The 16,472-nt window shown below is 30.8% G+C and overlaps 1 protein-coding gene across 1 annotated transcript; it reads right to left on the reverse strand.

The window, feature by feature from the left end:
- Positions 1–2,524: 2,524 nt before the first annotated feature.
- Positions 2,525–14,863, reverse strand: LOC115241829 (aromatic-L-amino-acid decarboxylase). Its single transcript, XM_029817769.1, has 11 exons — positions 14,712–14,863; positions 10,772–10,877; positions 10,435–10,555; positions 10,142–10,255; positions 9,687–9,806; positions 9,445–9,574; positions 7,676–7,824; positions 6,179–6,290; positions 5,899–6,107; positions 5,541–5,741; positions 2,525–5,401 (listed from the first exon to the last, which is right to left on the reverse strand). Exons 2-11 carry the CDS (start codon positions 10,849–10,851, stop codon positions 5,195–5,197), a joined length of 1,443 nt encoding a protein of 480 aa, XP_029673629.1. The 5' UTR covers positions 10,852–10,877; positions 14,712–14,863; the 3' UTR covers positions 2,525–5,194.
- Positions 14,864–16,472: the final 1,609 nt, after the last annotated feature.

Raw genomic sequence — 16,472 nt, forward strand, 5'->3', positions numbered from 1 at the left:
TTTCCCTACCTGTCAGGTGTTAACGGTCCAGCTGACTGGCTTAACGACCGCCGCGAGAAGAACCGCGTTTTAGTTGCCGGCATCTCTTGCTATCGATTGTCGTCCAGTAGGCGGCTAATAGCCACCTAACGTTGAGAATAATAATGGGGGGCTAGACGCGTATCGGGTGTCAGAGCCGAAACAGATCCGAAAGCGCCTGGAGGCCTTTTCCTCGTAGCCTCTCTCGAGCGACAAAGCGGCACGTCAAAGCAAAGAGTCTCGTGGCTCTATCGTGTAATATCGTGATTTACGATGTGCTATAATTCTAATGTAATTTAATGTATCAATCATGCCGCGCGTACCAAGGCAAGCAAGTCTTTGTTTCTGATAGGAATCTTGCTCCTATTTCAAGTACTAATATTAAACTTAGCTCTTTGATAGCTTTCGAAAATGTTTTATTCGATCCACTTTAAAAACTTCTCGTTCAAGTTACAAAAGATATAATTCGTTAAATTATGAGAAACGCGCGTTAATAGTATTGTAAATATATGTTTTATAGAGTTTTATATTGTTTCCATTTATTAATAATTATGAGATTAGAGAGAAAAGTTGCGTATGTTATGCAATACTATTTCAAAATTAATATTAGTTAAAATAAAATAATATAACATCTTTGCGTGTCTTATTAAAAATGATATGGATAGTGAATAGTATTATTAAATATCAGAAAATTAAAATTTTTAGGTCTAACACTCCCTTATCTCACGCCGAGCAGTTAATAGCACGTCACGATGAGGATAATAAGGGCAGTCAGATATTTGATGTCGGTCAAAGAAGGCTGTATTTTTTTCTAATGCATTTGAAGGATATATGGGAAGATCCGCCTAAATTACTATGTGATATTTTAAATTGAAATCAACAACGTATATAATTTAGTCGTCGATTTTGTATGCAAAATTATGTGTTTCTAAAACTTAATTATGAGAAATATTAGCTCTAAACTTGCGATTCATCATCATTCAATCAGTGAAGTTTTAAATCATAATATAAATGAAAGGAAAGAAAATAATGAAGTTGGACTTTGTAGTTTGTATACCATAATTGCGCGCGCCGCACAATCGTGCGTAAAGTCACTAGATGACAAAGTACCGCAATTTTGATCGCAATCTTAAGATTGGAGCAAAAATGGCGTCGGATAGTGTAGATAGTGCATACTATATAGCATACATAAAGTGTGCATTTTAAGTTAATCGTCAACAAAAACGTTACAAATGCTCGATTCATACAAATTGATAATCATCTTAAATTAAATGTCAAACAAAATAAATATCAAACAAAATATTATGTTAATGCTTTCTATGGTTTGTGATACGAAATTTTAATTATAATATTTTCTTCTTTTAATTAACTTGATATTTTTTGATATTTGGAAGTTTTGGGTACATTGTTAATTTTGACAAAGAGGAATATATGTAACTGGTCAAATGTTAATTTGTTGAAAAAAATAATTTGAACTTATTATACACCAGATTATTTTATTACAATTTAAAATATGGCAAATTATTTTCAATATTTTGCATTCATATGATATATATGCTTTCTTGTTTATATAAATATATTTTTATCATATTTCTAGTATCAAAGTATTTTACGTATAAAAGAGGAATTATATAAGAGAATTATATAGGATATATATTGATAAAATATAAAATATCTTATCATCCTAATACATTTAACTTATATAAGCATTTAATTAAAAGATTTTTTATTTTTGATGTTATATTATATATATTTTTTCCTCCATATTTAAATTGGTATACCTTTTATCATTGATTATTATTTTATTAGAATTAATATATCTAAAACCAACATTTTTCATTGTATTGTCAGATTCCGATAATTTAGAGATTTCTTTTGTCGACAGAAGAGTATTACCCATTTGTGATAGAAAGGAATTCTGTTTCAGTTTTCAGAAGAGATGCATAATGTTCTCTGAAGGTAAGAAACGTATCTAACAAACATTGATAAAAAATTTCCGAATTTACATTTTTTTAATATTTTTTAATAGCTCTATAAGAGAGAGAGAGAGAGAGAGAGAGAGAGAGAGAGAGATGTAAGAGCTAAATATAATAATTAAAAAGATGGTATAGATAATAATTAAAAATAAAAATTCCAAATATTGCACTTTTAAAAAGTTTAACTTCATTATTTTCTTTCCTTTTATCTATATTATAATTTAAAACTTTACAAAAATTAATTGTCACTAGAACTTAATTATACCTACAACTCAGTCTTGATTTTTATAAATAATCGCTATACAACTAATAAACATAACGTATGTAAAATAATTATTTTCTTAAAAAAGAGTAAAAGCAAAATAAATTTGTGACTTTAGCTTTGGCTTGTATTAAAATATTATTTTGCCTTTTAACGATGTCTTGATACATGTCGATTTCACTGCATCTTGATTAAGTTTACAAGGCAATTTTTTTATATTTTTTATAAATAAAATATCTATTATTATAGACAGAGAGAAAGACTGAAAAGATGAGAGAGATATTTATTGATCTAATTTGGTCAATATTAACAGTTGAATAATTAAATTCCTAAAGATCACTTCGTGACACAAGAATCATTTTGATCAAATTCTGATTAATTCAACCAGCGGTTAACTTATCAAATAATATCTGCATTTTATTAATATTATTTTGTTAATATGCATAAAATTCTTGATTTTATGTTTAGTTTGAAAAGAAAGCTTACAATTAGATTAAAAACGACGATGTACAGAGTTAAATTTAATTTTGTTGTAGGCAATTCTAATTGAATCAATGATCGATTAAATTAATCAAAGTTTGATCGAAATAATCGTAGATAGATTTTGCAATATTTTAGTGGACAATATATAATAATGAGAATTCAATTATTTTGGTTACAATAAATTATTTGTTGGTCCCATAAATCTCGACTCAAATCTTTGTTCCAAATTAGTATTATTTAACGTGGGAAAAAAATTTATATATTTTTATATAAAATAATATAATACCTAAATACATACATCTTTGCTTAAAATTGTATATGAATAATGGATAATTGCTTAGAGAGGTAAAATTTTGTTATTTTGTTTAATTTAATAAAAATAAATATTTGAACGTACATATTTGTAATTTTCTATTTTTAAGCATTGCAATTATCTATTTCTTGTGTTTTTATCTGTGTCTGAGTGTAATTGTCTGACGATAATATTGTAGTCATTTTAACAATTAATAATCTATGATACTTCTCATTTAGAGGTCAGATGTTTAACTTTTTCGCGAAGGTATTATGCCTTCTTGATTTATTAATTCTATTACTATTATTGTCCCTGTTGCAGCATGATTACAGCAAATATTTAACGCACATTCAGATATATGTATACATATATATGCTACAGTATATATATAATTGCTTCAAAATCATATATTCCATCCTTTGAAAGATGTTATGATTAACGCTTTTGTCGTCATTAATACTATTTTAACGATGTAATGATTATAGAATATTCGCAAATGAAATAAAGATTTAAACTAAATTCTAAAGAGAAGTCAAAAGAGCAAAAACACAGATGTGAAAGAGATAAAAATGATATGTTACATACATACCAATTTTTTTACAATACATTTATAATTTAAATTTATAACATATATACAACATGATTATTTTAGTCTACATACAATTTCAATGTGCACGAAGATTATAAGCGCGGAAGATTATCAAAAAGATTTTTTTTAAATTTTTCTTGGAAGAATATAAATATTTCGGTGGGAAATCTAGATTGGACCACAAAATTTTTTCGTCCATAGAATTTTATATGATTGATCATGTTTATCATTCTTGACACATAAATCCTATCAATCAATTAATCAGAAAACTTTGTACACTCAGAAATAGAATTTTAATGTCAAATAATAAATAAAGATCGCGCTTATATATGAGAGACGATTTGAGAGAGGAATTTACGTGTCTGTAAAATTAAATGCAGATACAAAAATTGCGTTAACATCGACGCACACTTTTGCAATGCCAAACGTGCGACTTTCACTGCCAATGTACTTACAAGGATATTTTCTAAGGAGTTTGCGTAGTAACATCGACGGTGCACGAGCGAAAGTGGCACAAGGCGACACATAATACTGCATTACATCTATTATATTGCTAACATGCATCCCAGCGGCCTGCAGCGACTGATTTCTGACACAGAGCGATTGTTTTAAGACGCATTTCTTTATACGGAACGAAATGACTGTTGTAATCGACAAGTCAGCAAAATAAATTTTAATATATATATGCATTATTTTAAAAAATTTTCAACGCTTTTTAAATTCGTATTATACATTGCCAACAATTTTTTGTACCCAGTTATATATATAATAAATATTACTGTAACGTATAATATATTAACATTTGAACATATATATAGTAACATGTGTGATTCTGCCCGAAGAAAGAAGGTTTATAGCAACCCATTTTATCTGAAAAAGCGCAGTACTTAAATCAATCAAAGTCTGAAAATTCAATTTTTAATCCATAGCTCTCTTTCCTTCTTCGGGCAGAATCGTATTCCCATAAATAACAGTATAACAAGTATCACGCATTTAACTTATAGGTGACATTTTCGTATTATATTTACGTTGAGCGTTTACGGGATTGCAGCTTTAACGGAGTATAATTCGATAATTAGGCATTTGCAATATATAAAATATTTGTGTTCATCGATTAATAAAATATACAGAAAGCAGACGTCTATAAAAAAATCTCTGATAAAATAGACAAAGGGAATGAATATAAATGAGATTTTTAAGAAAAAATGTCTCTTATATTGTGCGAACCTAAATCTTCCCACATTTTGCAAATTTTTAATTCGACACATATAGTAATACTCCATTAAAGTAATGACAATTATTGAATTAAGTATCTCTACCAAAATAAAATTTGCAGTTGACCTCGCATAAAAACTTCAACATTTTTGAATCATTATTTAATCGCATTCGGAATTTCAAAATTATTGCAAGGATCATAATATTTAGTCGCTTAATTATTTGGGTCTAATGTCACTCACTGCTTTAATCTATTTGGTCCTTGAGAGTCGCTGGGCATAAGGAAAAATCAGGAGCTAAGATTGGTTGCAGGTGGCAGGCGCCAGCGATCTGCAACCGCGAGCTATCTGGGCGCGCCATCACTTCGAAAGCGATTGCTCTTCTAGAACCTCGTTGGTTCTTAGCTTGATTTCCTTCCAGGAATACTGTATGTCCTTGCTCTCGCTAAATCGAGAGCAGACGGCAAATCGTAGGAAGTACGTGTCTTTTATCTTTGACGGAACGAGATGGATATTTCCCGCGCCGTTGATTCGCTTTAGGAGAATTTCATTGAGTTCGTTGGATCCCTGTAAATCATGGCAGAATTATTTTTGCTATTTCTTTCTCTCTCTACTCGCGATTTACCAAAAGCGTTGTATAATTTGTTGTAATATTGTTGAAGTTATTCGGCTTTTCTAAAAATATTTGACATAGTAATCGATTTACCTTCAATCGAAAGCAAACCAGTCCCATGAGAACTTCACCCACGATCTCGAAACGAGGATCGGAGAGTACTAAAGCCTCGAATTCGTGTGCTTGAGCGATGTGCGATCTGATGTACTTCTGAAGGTACTCGACTCCGTACAACCTTAACACGAACCAAAGTTTCAGAGCCCGGAATCTGCGTCCGAGTGGAATTTGCCAATGCTGTAACAAAATATACGCCGACTGATTAACGATAGTACTTTGCACAATCGTTTCCTAAAGTAATTTTGCTAATTAGACACGTATCAGCTCAAGGATATCAGCAAAGTTCTACGTTAACATGTTGAAATCAATTTAAGCAACTTTCAACAGACGTTACCCTGTAATCCGGTGCCGAACCCTGCATATCGTGCTTCAGGTACAAGGGATCGACATTGAAGGCGTTTATGACGTATGTCGGATCCTTGAGCCACATGGCGGAACAGTCGAAATTCACTAGCATCCACTTGTGCGGATTAAAATTAAATGAATCCGCCAGCTCGATACCTTTCATTAAATATCGGAATTCGGGACAAATAAAAGCGGATCCTGTAATCAAATGGATTTAAATAATCTATCGTCATTTTGTGCGCCAGTAGCATAAAAAGATTAATTCATACCCGCATAAGCTGCGTCTACATGCAACCAAACGCCTTCACGATTCGCTACAATACCCATTTCGTCAAGGCGATCGAAGGCGCAATTAATGGTTGTGCCTAAAGTAGCGACGGCCTATGATAATGAGAAGCACACAACTCTTATAATCTCAAATATTAATATATTCTAATTTATTATAATTATAATTCTGGATATCAAAATTTGTGTGCATCAACATTTTTTTGCAATTTTTTATAATATTATATCATCGACTCTCTCTGTTCTCGAAGAAAGATAGAAATACTAGAAAACAAGTAGAGTTGTGCAAATTAGAAACTTGCACATTGCTTCCTCATCATTTTATCTTACAAAGTTTCAGATGCTTTAAGCATGCGGATTTTTCAATTTTTGATTGCTCATAGAGGAAGCTTTGTGAGATATCTCAAATTTTCCGAAAATTACAGCGTGTAGACATTTCTCAAAAAATTCAAAATTTTATAAAAAATAAATCCTTTTCTAAACACATTGGCATAGAAAACTCGAATAAAAAAATTTTCACGAAAACAAAGCTTCCTCTATGAGGAACTAATAACATATCTTTTTAAATTTTTATTAAAGGCACCAATTGTGTGTGTGTCCATAAGTATTAATAATTATAAAGAAAATTCTCTCTGTATATATAATACATAATTTGCTGTTACAATCAGATGCATTACATTGTTTTAATTGTAATTGTATTAATTTCTTATCTAAAATTTCAGTTGAAAATATTTCATAACCCTTTCACCGATACTCATCAGATTCAGTACCAACCATCCTTTAGTAATACTCTATTCATGTAAAAAAATTTAACCTGATATCTCAAAATTTGCGAAAGTTACAATGTATACAAACATTCCTCAAAAAATTAAAAATTTTATAAAAATGAACCTTTTCATCGATTCTCACCAAATTCAATACCAACCATTTTTGAATGATACTCTATCCATGTAAAAAAAAATTTAACCCGATCTCAAAAATTGCGGAAGTTAGAAGTTGTACAATATATTGCGTACGTACATACATACATACATACATACATACATACATACATACATACATACATACATACATACATACATACATACATACATACACACATACACACATACACACATACAAACATACATACATACATACATACATACAAACATACATACATACATACATACATACAAACATACATACATACATACATACATACAAACATACATACATACATACATACATACAAACATACATACATACATACATACATACAAACATACATACATACATACATACATACAAACATACATACATACATACATACATACAAACATACATACATACATACATACATACAAACATACATACATACATACATACATACAAACATACATAGGCATAGAAAACTCGAAAAAAATTTTGTCACGAAAACAAAGCTTCCTCTATGAGGAAGCAAAATTGATCGAGTTGAATCTTAATTAAGCTAGACTTACGTAAAACGGTATAAATCCTTGCTCCTTATCCTTTCGGATTGCTTCGGCCATCGTGTCGCCCCGCAGCTTATATTTCTCATCGACTTCCAATTGTCTGAACTTTACTCCACCGAGGAGTCCAGCGCGTTCAACCGAACTATGCGCTTGACCTAAAAAAAGTATAATATCTCATCACGATTAATCCGATTAAATAATAATAATTAATTGGCAGTCGAAAAATCTACAAAATTATTTTGGATACAGCCTCACTTTTTGCTTTCTTTCGCTATTATATCAAATTGTTTACGTGACCGTAGCATTAATGAGCAATTAATACGTTTACTATTTATGTTTAATATCAATATATTTAACATTTATCGAAAATTATAATAACTCTTTGCATTTATTACTGAGATTTGTGTTATATAAATAAATAGATGGATTCTATTAATTATCACGAATTATAAAGTATGACAGTTTCGGGCATTGTTATTTCTTCAAGTTATTTTTTTCATATTTTTTAACGAACTATATATGTAATGTTTCGTAAAATATTATGAGTACGCTTTTATCAATATCTCTTATTGATAGCGAAAATTGTCGACATCTTTTTCAATCATTATTATAGCACAAAAGAAAATAAAAAATATTTTATTCTTTCTTTGGACAATAGCGACTCATTAAGCATATAGTTTCGTTCGATATTTTTAATCGAAAAAATAACTCGTCCATTATATATATTCGTCGAAAAAGGATTACGTTTTTTTTCTTTTATTTTGATAGAGTGCCGCGAGATTATTGTGGGAATTATGAGAATAGTAGAGAAAATTCGGTCTGTGAAATATAACTGGAGCGGTTATTACGAGTTGCCATGACGACAAAGTGCTGTTTGATGAAGTGCTGTGAACCCCCTACATTCACCCTATCACTCCATCCCTCTTATTCTCCCTACTCACGTGCCTTTGAACTGATTGCGCCCGGTCACTGAAAACGACCGGACACTTTACAGCATATTGACGCACGTCGATGTAATGCAATAAACACGAATGAAAAATTGCTTGAAAATTATATAACAATAATATATTGTGATAACTTTGACGACAGCGCGTTAAAAAAATATAATCTTCTGATCAGAAGAATCTGTTAATCGAATAAATAAATTAGTTTTATATTATTTTTATCAGATTCTGACAAAGTGATAAATTTAGAAATTTTAGATTTATGCTGTTCTATAAAATTATCCATTTTGTTACAAAATTCTTCTCATTCGATGTAAAAACACACACGTAATTTAATAAACACATATTATATATAAAGAATTGTTTTAAAACATTTTAATAAATTTGCGAGTAACGTGTGATATGTTAAAAATTAATTTAAACGATACTCGTAATGATATTTTTATATTTTATAAAGCACATTCTTCTATCTTTATTCGTGCCTCGATTGCTATTGTAAGTGTGACTCGCACAGCTTATTTAATACTTATTGAAATATATGTCACAGTTCAAGTGTCTATTAAAGCCATTGAATTTTATGCCTAATTGTAGACGTACTTATGCCGTTGTTCGTTCGATAAAGATAAATAAGAATAGTTGACTGAGAAATAATTTATATGATCCGAGATTATATGTCAATATTTTATATATAAAATTATTTCTAAGATTAAAAAAGATTGTTTGAAGGAATTATTCTACCGCGAGTTATTTCGGGCAAATCTTATCAGTTCATAATAAATTTTCGCATGTCAATGACAAATACTATTATAAAATGATTAAAGATGTACTCACAGGAACAATATGCGACTAGCTTGCTGATGATCTCGTTTTCCGTCCAATCCGGATGCTGCTCTTTAACTTGCTTTATCTTCTTGGCCTTCGCTCCTAATAACGCTACCAAAGTAGCTTCGCTAGCAGTTCCCTGTAGATGAAAATTGCAATTTAAACACGATTTTAATGGCATCTTTGACACTGTTATCTAGTATCTACAAATAGCTTTTGTAAGTCCAATGGCGCTTTAAAATATTGTTTACCTGAATAACGCCACCCCCTTTTCCACCGCTGCAAGCAAGAAACTCTTTCGGCAGATCTAACATTTTTCCTAACCAGTCCAGCATAATTACTTCTAATTCGGTACAAGCTGGACTCGCAATCTAAAATTAAGAAAAATTAAGCGTCAAAATTAATTTAAAAGACGATGCTAATTTTAGTCTTATTGATTTATTTTCGTTTTTTTCTCACCAGAATTTATTAAAATATATTTTATTAAAAGAAAGAGAGATATATTTTACTATGTTTGATATAATTTAGATTTTTATCTGCGATCGATTTTTTGTTACTATTAAAACTATAAAGATAGAAGTATAAGAAAATAAGGATTTTGTCATCAACAATAATTGCAACATTTAATATTTATGTCGCAAAACAGAAATATGCAAAAGATATGAGAAGAACAAAGTTTCTAATTTTCTAATTTTTTTATACTTACCCATGTGAATCCAATACAAGCAATAGCTCCGCTCAACATATCGGCCAGAATAGCTGGATATGATTGTGCAGTAGGGAAGTAGGCATGGAATTTTGGACTATGCCAGTGAGTAACCTGTAAACAATTTTATCTTAATTCATTTGTTGCCTGCTATAAGAATAATTGAAAATACTGACGATAAAACTGACGTTGAATTTTTTATTTTACAGTTATTATTGATATTGTTTCGTGGTACATTAATTATTATTCAAATAAATTATTTCTGATTATTTACAACATTTAAAATTGCTTACGCCTGGCATTATCACTCGTTCGATATCAGCCATTATATCTTTCCATTCTTCAGGAGATTTTGGTGCTTCGGAGGGCAAAAGAGGTCTCATATATCCCGGCTCTACCGTAGGCAAAACTCTCCTAAAAAAATTATAAATAGTAATAAATATAAGTTAGTATTACTATTATTTGCCTGTATTATTATTTAATACAGGTTCATCTCACATCAAGCAATTTTATGCAATTGTGTTACTATTTACCTATCTCTAATATTTTCTAATTTTTATTATTTACTTTTATTTACTTTAATTTACTTTTATTATTTACTATTATTTATTTTATTATTTTATTATTTACCTATCTCTAATATTTTCTAAATAATCCGTAATATATTCCGCCATGTCTTTGGCGTAATCCTTGAAACTATCAGGATCCATGATTCACTTCCTGTCGTCTGTAATATCTATTGAAACAAAAACGATTATTAATGGTATACAACGATGTCAAAAATCCATTCGATTACGTTTTAATGATGTAATGAAATAGGTGCGGTTCCGATATCCTTGGCATATTAATATGCACCTGATATGCATTTTGAATAAATCTAATACGCGTAGAATTCTTGTTTATCTTTCAAGGATAAGTGTTTATCTGTATATGAATGCAGAATGATAGCGATTAAATTTCCGCATATTACGTGTCGAAGACTGATACAGATGACGATAAGCATCTTGTTGACAACGTAATATTGTGCAGAGTGATAATTTATAGAAAACATGTGAAATATAGGTGAGGCGCGCTGTTTTGTCAGATTCAAGGAGACGTATGCTAAAATAAAAACGATAGTTGCTGATAAAAAGTGAAAGTGATACTTGTGCCAGTTTCCTGTGACTAGGATTAATTAAATTCTCGGAAATTACATTGAAATAGCGCATTATTTTTGCATATGTTTTCGATTGCATATGTTAGCTCAATATCGCTGATTTCAACAAGTGGAATGAATAAAATTATCTTATCTTATGTATGTCAAATATACGAGATGAAAGAGACGAGTTATTATTGATCGTAATATTTTTTAATCTTTACATTTTTTGTTAACAATAATTTGTAAAAATTATTAAAATTATTAGAATTAGGATCCATGTCTTCTTTTATTACTTTATACATATATTATATATGTTTGTTCTTTAAAATATATATTTAACAAGGAAACTTTATCAATAAGATTTACATTACACAACTTAAAGCGAGTGACGTCTTTATTCGCGTCACGTCCCGCTTTCTATTATTTTTGTAAAAAAGTAAATGACGACAGAAGTAAAATATATACATAAATACGTTTGGCCTTTCGAGCGAAATGTTTAACAAGCTAATCAATAATTAACTACGTAGAGCCTCCAATGACGTAGGTCTTGAGAAACTCAACAGCAAGTGAGAGAGATGCATGCGTATCGTTGCCGGATAGAATGTCTCGACGAGATCGAAAGTGGAAGGAGAAGGACATCGAGATCGAAAGAGGGTTCGCGACGATCAGTAAGATCGCCTTCGTAGAGAAGTAAGAGTGAACTCGCCGTAATGGCCATGACTCATTTTCATGGAGCAAGTTTCGTTCGAATTGTCGCTTGTCTATCGAAACGTGATTTTTGTCTGCTACGGTTTTTTGTACTCGCGGGATTTTGCGACGCGAATTTTAAAGATACGGTCGGACGGGTAAAAATTGAATTTTGACAATAAACTCTTTCGCAATCTTATTATGTGACAAATAAAAGATATTTCCGTGTAGATTTTCGCTTTTGTGTTACACATATATAATGATATCGTTGTTCTCGTTTCAAGATATTGAGTCATTCCTTAAAGGAGTAAAGACCTTAGCACAGTCGATGTAGAAAGTAATGGTCACAATGTTTTGCTATCTTTTCATTATCGCTATTGAACTGTTTTGCATAAAAATGTCATTACTACGAAAGAGCTACTTGCATTGTGAAAATCTATAAATAATTAAAAATTTTGCATTCTTTATTACATATCCATATATGTATAAGATTAAAATACTGTGGTTTCGTTATAAAATTCCAGTTTATCCAAAAAATTAATTTTAATCATATTAATTAAAAGCTTACTCCTACCAATAATATTAACATCAATAAAAACTGACGAAAAAAACGGATAATACTGTTTTTTATATATATTTCGGAAATATTTGATAATCGCGGAAATGCTAATCAGGATCCTTTCAAATATAAAATTAACCACTTCCGAATAGGAAAGAGAAAGAGAGAGAGAGAGAGAGAGAGAGAAAGAGAGTGCCTTGGCACATCAGGAAATGAGGGTGTACAGTAACGAATGGCTCCTGATGCGATAGAGGAAATTCCCGCGGCGCTTGGGGAATCCCCTCTTGATACTCTGACAGCAAACATTTCTCAAAAGAAAAATATAAATACGCTTTCCGCATGAATATGTTAAGATTAGGAGTTGCATCGAACTACTTTTGATCGGGAATGTTAATTATAGAACCATATCGTGATTTATATGTTCGTGAGTCTCGATGATGACAGAATGTATTATTCTTATGAGATGATATATATTGTACATGTATCAGACAATTATTTGCGTACACATATTTGTATATATGTATCATATATACATATAATTATATCTATAATTTTTTTCATTGAGAAAAAATGTTGTGTTGATTTTTACTTGCATTTCACGCGTGTCATATATATTGAATGTAATACATTTAGATGATGAAAAATTATAGTATTGAATTATAGTGAAATGTGTTGCTGTGTATTTCGTGAAATATCTACCTGATCGATCATAACCGTTCCTTTTTAGATTCCATTAAAGAATTTAAGTAAAATGTCAAACTCCATATCAAGATTTCTCTTAACATTCATTTTTTACGAAATAATTTGCATCGCTCAATTTTGCCACACGAAATATATTTCTCTTATATTTTTATTATGATATTTGTTATAATATACATAATTCTTTCAAATAGTTTCTTGACATTCTATACTATTTATATTTTGCAAATCATATTTTTATGCAAATAATGAAAAACTTATTCCGTATAGATTATTTGGTAAAATTGCAAGAAAAGACTTTGTTTAAAATATTTTAAACCAGCTTGACATGAGTATTTATCAATTCTTCTCTAAGAACATAATTTAAATTAAATATCGAATTAATTATCATACTTATTGTTCACGGAATATTATGTCGTAATAAGGAAAGTCTTCGATGAGATGTAAGATGACATTTAGTAAAGTGCATGCCTAAATACTTTCCGATAAGGAAAAAAATAGCGCGCGTCTCTAACTTAATAGTGTATCTTTCGGATTTTCCCAGATATCAATCAAAGTCGATAAAGTTTTTTTCGCGTCTCGCCAATACGTATGTGTATGAGAGAGCGAATGAAAGCAACCAGAACACTCTCACACTGTATTTATGTGGATGTCAAATATAGCGGGCGTCGAAAGCGTTACTCTTATTCATATAAATATCCAGACAACTATTTATAACGGTGTGAAAATAGCTCAAGTATTAGATAATCTCAAAATAATGTTTAATCCTTCTTCATACAAAGTTTAATCGTCGTTCTCTCGAGAGTGTAACAGATTAATTCAGCAAGCTGATGCTATTACAGTGCGCTCTTCAATCTATTATATCGGAGCGGAAGGTTTAACTAAGCGAAAGCTCAATAATTAGTTTTAGATACTGCACAGAGAGAGAGAGAAAGAGAGAGAGAGAGAGAAACTAGGACTATTATAGTTCACATAAATTAATATAGAAAGCTTCCAAAATTCTAAACATTTTGCTTTTCGAGATGTAACTGAGCTTATTAAAGGTTTAAATGTATCCTACATTTGACATAAATTTATCGTTACGAGATTTTGAGTTGAAAGCAACGATATCGTCGAGAAGGAATATAAAAAATAGCGATAACAATATTTAATTTGCATTGATCTTATATTTAATCGCATATAAAAGTAATTTGAAATAAATTTTGAAAGTTACGTGTCTTTTATTTTTGCGCGATTATTTATTGAGCATCTTCGATAAATGAAAATTTTTTTCAATTAATAAAAAAATTTTTTTGTTACAACTGAAAATAAAAAATATGTACTTCTTCGAAAAATGTAAAGAGAGAATTAGAATAGATTAATATTAGTTGCCAAACTTACTGAGAATTCGCTCGCTATTATACTTATTAATTAATAATTAATTAAACGAAAAATTAAGACGCAATTATAATTATGGCGTTGCAAGGTAAAATCAAAACTCGACTCACGTATCGAGCGAGCCTCGGACGATTCACAGGACTGTCCCTCTTGACAATGTCGAGTACGATATCCCCACGTGTCTGCGGATGACAGGACGGTGATCCCGCGTGATGATCAACTGGTATTCCGCGGCGGATTGCCGCTCCGTTCGCGTCTCGCCGTGCTTTATGTAACACCCCACTCTTCGCCGTTCGCGCCGATCGTGTCGCACGTCGATATTCGTCTACCTTGTCCCGAGTTGCGAGTCCACCGAGGTCCGAGATCGATAGCGGGATACGCGATCGATAACGGCCGGTCTCACTCGACTAACGGCGTAGGCCGCGTCAATTTTTTTTTTTCCACGTTGATCGTGACAAAAAGTGCGATTCGATTTGATTTATTCATTCGTGTAAAATCGTCCGTTTATATGTTACTTGACGTTGTGATGGTGAAAGATTAATGTCGAATAGATTAAATTAGAATTAAATGGAATAATGAAATTATTTGATTCGATGAAAGTGTTATCTTCGAGATTTAAATTGAAACTTTTCGGAGTATTTTGGTAATTTTACACGAGAAATATGTGCTGTTTAATGTTTCAAAAGAAGTATGTCAAACTGATGAAATCATTAAGAAATGCCTCCCGGCTTTAGTAATACTACTAGTAATAAGATAACGTCGAGGAATTTAAACTTGGTACACACTATATGTTTTGTTTGATGTATATCTACTCAATACTAATTTAAGTAAACTGTTGCTGAAATATATTATATATATAATGAAATCGTGGATTACGTAAAGAAAACGATATCGCGAGGTCAAAGGGGCATAATGACATCTCGAAGGTGGAATTAGGACGTTGGGAGCGATTGCTCATCTGCGATTTGATTACAGATGCGAAATCAAGGAAGCATTCAGGTGGTAAATCGAATTAACTCCGGATAAACTCAATCTTAGTTTCCGATCGTACATGTCCTTCCGTCAGAAGAAATACTTGACGTTCGCCAGCACTGTCCTAACACAAGATCTTAGGCAATCGTGATCTAGAAAGGAATCTTAGCGAAAACAATCGTCCTTTCACAATAGCACAGTAAACGAAGGTTACTTCACAGAAGCCGAACGTAAAAATGTTCTCGACTTTATTGTTACTGAATTCATTCGTTTTCTCTTCGTTATCTCTTTTATAGTTAAACAAATTATCTCTGGCGAAGAAAAGATGCATCTTAGATTTTATTTCCTCCGTATAATTAGAGGAAGAAGTTGACAAAATTATCAATTTCACATACGTGAAAAGACATAGTGCTTATTTAAATAATTAATAAGCTATATATTGAGACATCAGCGGATGTCTATACATATATTATTATATTAATTGTATGAGTCATTTGTTGATAAATAAGACCTTGCACATAATAGAGAAGATATTAGGAATAGGAATAAATGTGTTAAATATTAGGAAGACTAATTTGGAATTATTTTACTTCAAACAAGGGAAAAGGTATGGATTAACGCACAATGAATTAAAAATTAGGAATAATTAATCCATTCCGTTTTAATTTTCTTTCTAATATTTATTTCTAATATTTTTTCTATTGTGCGTTAGGCCTAATTACAGATCGCTCGAGTCGGAAATAATTATCTGCGTCAGGTGCATTTACGTCTTATCTTGATTACATATTAATGACTTCGCCATTAATATTACAGTTGAATTCCATAAATATGTCATAATGTAATAATTGTACTATTGAATATATTAGAACTTTATTGATAAAAATATTATTTATAATAAA

The sequence above is a fragment of the Formica exsecta genome, unplaced genomic scaffold (genome assembly GCF_003651465.1).
Source record: "Formica exsecta isolate Colony F162 unplaced genomic scaffold, ASM365146v1 scaffold512, whole genome shotgun sequence".
Taxonomy (NCBI): domain Eukaryota; kingdom Metazoa; phylum Arthropoda; class Insecta; order Hymenoptera; family Formicidae; genus Formica; species Formica exsecta.